The sequence below is a fragment of the Melospiza georgiana genome, chromosome 2, assembly GCF_028018845.1.
Source record: "Melospiza georgiana isolate bMelGeo1 chromosome 2, bMelGeo1.pri, whole genome shotgun sequence".
Lineage (NCBI taxonomy): Eukaryota > Metazoa > Chordata > Aves > Passeriformes > Passerellidae > Melospiza > Melospiza georgiana.
The window spans coordinates 31,563,356-31,569,355 of NC_080431.1; the positions used below are offsets into that span (position 1 = coordinate 31,563,356).

At 49.1% G+C, this 6,000-nt stretch overlaps 1 protein-coding gene across 1 annotated transcript in view; it reads right to left on the reverse strand.

Annotated features, from left to right (window-relative positions):
* Nucleotides 1-5,446, reverse strand: part of UBAC2 (UBA domain containing 2) — an 87,675-nt gene extending 82,229 nt beyond the window's left edge. Inside the window, exon 1 of the mRNA XM_058018970.1 lies at nucleotides 5,358-5,446. Within this exon, the coding sequence (XP_057874953.1) occupies nucleotides 5,358-5,388 (31 nt within the window). The 5' untranslated portion in view covers nucleotides 5,389-5,446. The remainder of the gene's footprint in view (nucleotides 1-5,357) is intronic.
* Between the last annotated feature and the right edge of the window lie 554 nt (nucleotides 5,447-6,000).

Sequence of the window (6,000 nt, forward strand, 5' to 3'; positions counted from 1 at the left end):
AGAAATTTTGGTAACAACCAGCAGAATAAACTCACACTATGATGAAGAGCAAGGAATCAGATTCCACTACAGATCTTTGCTTCCTCCTGGTGCAATGGAGAAGTTCTCCCCCAAAACTGCTCTCATAATCTCATGGGCAAGTGTCCCAACCTTCAGGCTACCAACTGTGCAACGCGAAGCTGATCCAGAATGTGACATAAGTGAGAAAACCACTTCTAAGCCTCCACATTCCACCCCTGCACCTACTACAAGGCCCACAGATCCTCTTCTTCCAGAACCTACTACTCTGTTGGTTGCCAGTGCCTCTTTTACACTACAGAGTGAAGGACACAAGTGTCCATCTGTCACAAACAGAGGGGGAGGTTTATGGCACAACTGCCTGAGTTGCAGCTTCAGAAATCAGCACAGCACTAATGGCAAGAATGAGAAGATACAGCAACAGCTACAGTTTTTGAAATTATTTCCTGTCCCTGCCCGTTCACTACTCACAGATGAAGAGACAGCAGATGGGCATAGCAAACAGGAAGCCAGACCAAGCTACTGTGGCAGAAGAGCCCTTGCAGGAACAGCTTCACCCCCCGGACTGCTACTCCAGGCTCAGGACTCAAGTGTTGACTTGGGACAGGATCTCACTGCCGGCTGATGGGAAGTGATGAGCTGGCTGATGAGCAGCGGCTGCAGAAGCCCAAATCAGCTCAGGGCAATTTCTGTGGGGATCCCTCCTGAGCTCACACAGCAGCTGCAGAAAACATGCTGTGTAACAACTCTTTTTTTCCACTTTCACCTGCAAATTTCCCAAACCCAGCTGCTATAAGGCAGGCATGTCATTGTCAAACACACAATTAACTGCTGGGTCCTACTATAATAGCACAAGATACCCACAAAACAGTTTTGAAATGCTCATACACAAGATCTGTGAATTAAACCACAACTAATACACAACCGAATCCACAGTACTTCCCAAATGCACTTATGCAATCTGCATTTTGAGTGGTTGTTTTTCCTGCATTAAGCCATCATGCAGATATCAATCTATCGTATTCTAAGACCCGTCCAAGAACCTTCAGCTGGCTAACCAACCAGCAGTGATGTTCGTTTGCAAGTGAAAACAGTAAGAGTATCACTGCAGGAACAGTTCTTCACCAAATGCTTCTAAATTGAATCCAGAAACTGAGAGGTGAATAATATTAGTATTAAGAAAGTTGATAGAGAAACTTGTGATCATGCTCTAAATCTATTTTTTAAAGGTACAGGCAAGACTGTAATCAAACCACTTGCCTATACTGTTTAGAAAACTGCTAGGTGTAGCCTAGGTCACAAATTAAAAAAGAAAAGGAGATACAAAAAGAAAAAAAAAGAAAACCTTTGTTTCTAAAAGCAATACTTGAAATAGCAACTGAATCAGGTTGAAAGTTTCAAAAATATTCACCCCATTCAGCAAACTTTCCCTCCTTCCAACCAGAGCTGTTACCATACTACTTTTAGTATACACTGTCAGAAATAACAGCTACCACAAAACCATGTGGAGATCCCCACACGAGCTTGAAATGAACTGAGCTAGCTCTGCAGAAGCAGAATAGCCACAGTTTTGTGGCCTTCAATGCTGCACTGCTTTCAGGGCTCAGGCTAACCAGGCTGCACAGTGGCATGCTGATGTACAAGCTAATTTGCTTTCCCATATAGTACTGTACTGCGTAACACTGTTATGCACAAGTGTTATGTATTCAGTACATGCTTCACTTTTCCTTCAGTCATACCACAAAGCATTAATTTACATCGCTTTATTATTTTCCCGACGCCTCTGCACAACAGAGTTCAGTCCTGCCAGTTATGCAAGCAGAGGAGCACAGAGATCCCTTCTTGCCTTGGGGATTTTTAACAAATTGCTAGCTCTGCACTACAAGGTTCACAGAGGTAAAAGGCTAAAGTTGCACTAGCTAGTTCAAAGGGTTCTCCTTCCTCCTTCTACAAGAAATAGCTTGTGAGCAGTAGTCAAAGTAGTCAAATGTTTTTCAGGTGTAACAAGTGTATATATGCTTTAAAAGATGTACTCAAATTTTACCTTAATGACTAACTCTTAACAGACTTTCTTACTAGTACATAAACAGCACGAAAAATACTGGGAGGGGATATTACAATGTATGCAGAAAGGTTTCCTGTTGGTCTAGCTGGTTTAAACTGCTGGTAAGGCCTTTGTGTCCTATAAGGGAAAGCCTGCCTGTGCACCATCCTTTGCTCATGGCAAACTAAGCAGCACTACAGTAAAGCAAACAGCCAGGCCATTCACACACTCATGTGAGCCCTTGCAGAACTGCTCAAGCGTTTCAGCAGCATTGTACACGGGACTGAAGCTGCCAGCAGACTGCAACACAAGCAACCAGCCTGGGTCTGGCACCTCAGCCCAGCTGTCAAGCACACCTAAAGCCAGGTGCTGCCAGGATGCCCCCTGAGCACACTGCAATGCCCTCTGACAAGTCAGCTCACCTGGGTTAGTGCTCTGATAAGCCATCTGCATATATCTGCACTGTCTCTTATCTCACCCAGAGCCACTGGCTCTTTTCTCCAGAGCATACCAGCTCCTCCGTTATTCCAGATAACAGAAACAGTTTCCACAGCAGAGGCAAACTATCTTTGTCCTTTTAGAAAGTGGTGTCCTTTGTTTCCTGGCTTCCCTATCTCACAGTTGTACCATGTACCAGGTATGTTTATTTTTACATTTCCATCTCCCCGTCCCAACATTATAGATGTTAATTAGTCTGTCAGAGGTGGCACAGCAGGCTACAGGAGCCTTCAGTGTGACCTGGCATGATCATTGTTATTGCTGCTGAACCAGGTGTCCACCTATTTTATTCAGGGTCACTGACACAGGTCCCATAGCCCACCAACACTGCCTTCTGCCAGAGGCTCCCAAGCCCCAGGGGCAGAACACACACACACAGTTCCCTGATACAGCACCAGGCACCAACTCCCTAACTGCCTGAACCATCAGATTCTGTGCATCACTGACAGAATCCCACACTCCTACTGCTACTGCAGCAACTTCTGCTACACACACAGAAACAACTCTGAAGGCACAGGGACACCTGAGACTGCCACAGTTGTGCCCTAGGTGAGCATATGTCACAGCACCTCAATCCATGCCTCTACTGGAGTTTGTCAGTGCACCCGTACCAGCCAAGTCTTACTGTAAAAACCCACTTTAGGTTAACAGTAAGGTCAGTAAGAACATCTGTGTATTTATTTCTGAGAAGGAAAAAAAAGCACAACACTGAGTGTGGAGCTGTGTCAGGGAAGGTTTATGTTAGAAAGGTTCTTTACCTAGAGAGTGACCAGGCACTGGAACAGCTCCCCAGGGCAGTGATCACAGCACCAGCCTGACACAGCTCAAGAAGCATTCAGACAATGTTCTCAGGCACATGGTGTGCTTCTGGAACTGTCCTGTGCAGGGCTAGAAGCTGAACTTGTGGGTCTTTTCCAGATCAGGATAGTCTATGATTTTCTTTCTCCAGAATGACATATTATCTAGGTTTTTTTCCCTACCATATATATGTTTCTTATGACAACCATTTCCCACTCATCCTTCTGATGGATCAAACCTGGAAAAACTTGTAAATACTGACCACGACTTTCCACCCATTCAGTCTAACAAGGATACTCTTCCTCGTCCATTCTTTCTCATAGAATTATACAAAGACACGTGGCATTGAAAAGTCCCTCTACAGTATCTATATACTGGGGGGCACAGGGAAAGATTAAAAATCAGGAGCTGCAAATCAAGGTACAGTATTATCAGATCCATCTGAAAAAGACTTCCCTTCTTTGGATTCCTCATACAAAATACAGCTACAACTAACATCCCTTTTTAAATGCCAGAATTATTCCCCCCTAGTCAGAGGGTGCTTTCACACTCAAACTGATTTCACAGAATCAATTATGTTAGAAAAGACCTCTGAGATCATCCTCAGCCCAACCTCTGACCAAACACTACCTTGTTGACAAGACCATGGAACTGAGTGTCACATTCCAGTCTTTTCTTAAACACTTCCAGGGATGGCAACTCCACCACCTCCTTGGGCAGCCCATTCCAATATCTAATTATCCTTCCTGTGAAGAAATTCCTCCCAATGTCCAACCTGAACCTCCCCTGGTACAGCTTGAGGCTAAGTTCTCTAGTGTTGCTGGTTACCTGCAAGAAGAAGGCAAGCCTCACTTTGCTTCCTTTCAGGTACTTGTAAAGAGTGATAAGATCACCCCTGAACCTCCTTTTCTCCAGGCAAAACAAGCCCAGCTCCCTCACCCACTCCTCATAGGACATGCATTCCAGATGCTCCATCAGCTCCACTGGACATGCTGCAGCACCCCAATGTCCTTCCTAAATTGAAGGGCACAGAACTAGAGACAGTACCTGAGGTGCAGCCTCACCAGTGCTGGGTACAGGGGGACAATCACAGCCCTGCTCCTGCTGGCCACACTATTGCTGATACAGACCAGGATGCCACTGGCCCTCTTGGCCACCTGGGCACACTGACTCATGCTCAGCTGGCTGTCAACCAGCACCAGATCGTTTTCCTCCGGGCAGTTTTCCAGCCCCTCTTCTCCAGACCCGTAGTGCTGCCTGGGGTGGCTGAGCCCCAAGTGCAGGAGCCGGCACCTGACCTTTTTACACCTCCTGCTGCTGAGTCTCGGCCCATTGATCCAGCCCGTTCAGAGAGCTCTGCAGAGCCCTCCTGCCCTTCAGCAGACGGACAGACAGACACTCCTCCCGTTTTGCAAGGAGCACGCAGTTAGTCAGCAAAGCTTTGACTTAGCATTTGTCCTCGCCTGCTCTTAGGACTGTGGTGCCCAAGTGCACAGCGCAGCCAGGTCAGCTCCCCACTGCTGCTCCCGGACGCTGCAGAGTCTGTCCTGTAAAACAAGCTCAGAGCCGGCCCCACACACCTGCCGAGTCAGTTCAGGCAGCACCGGGACACGAAATTATTTACATGTGCCGTGCAGAGCTAGGGGCACGTTACGTTTGCCTTATCAATAAACTGGATTTAAAAAATAAGTTAAATTTCACATTTAGAAAAGAGGGGTTGCTTGCGTTTTCTGATACGTATCTTGGCAGGAAGATCTATATCGATGTATGCAAGTACATATAAACACACAGAGAGACACGGACAGGCAGACATACACAGGCAGACATACAGACACATACACAGACACACCCGCGGCTCCTCCCGCCGTCACGTAGTTTAAAAGTCCAGCCAAGGGAGGACCGAAGCCAGCGGCTCCCCCGGGGCCGACGGCGGCAGCGCCGCCCGCGCTCCCACCCCTGGCCGCCGCCCTCCCCGGACCGCGGCGGGGCCGGTACTCACAGAACCCGTTGGAGCCGGTGCTGGTGAACATGGCAGCGGCCCGGCCCGGCCCGGCCGGCGGGCGCGGCTGGCGGAGCCCCCGAGGTCGGGCAGCCCCTGAGGAGCCGCGGCGGGCCGGGGCCGGGGCCGGGGCTGGGGAGGGCTAAGGCGGCCGCGATGGGCCAAACGCCGCCGCCAGGCGACCGGGCGGCGCCCCCTGCCGGGCCCGCCGGGCGAGCGGGGCCGCGGGCGGCGCTTCGGTGTGCGTGTGTTATCTGTAATTACTCCTGTCCTCAGAAATGGGAATAACTTCTCTCCACTGAGGGTGGCAGAGCGCTGGACAGGCTGCCCGGGGAGGGCGTGGGGTCTCCCTCTCTGGACACATTCAAAACCCACCTGGGCACTTCCCCGTGTCACCCGCTCCCGGTGACCTTGCCTTGGCTGGGGCGTTGGACTAATCGATCTCCAGAAGCCACTTCCAGCCCGAACTACTCTGTGATTTCGTGGTGCAACACGATTTAAATTTTAAATTTGTAGGTGCCTTGAGGAAGGCTGACTCCTTACCCTGGGGAAAACTCTGGCCCTCGAGGCTCACCCTGATCTGGGGAGTCCAGCAGGTAAATGTCTCATTAGGAGCCGTGGGCGAGCTGTCATTGCAGCTAAC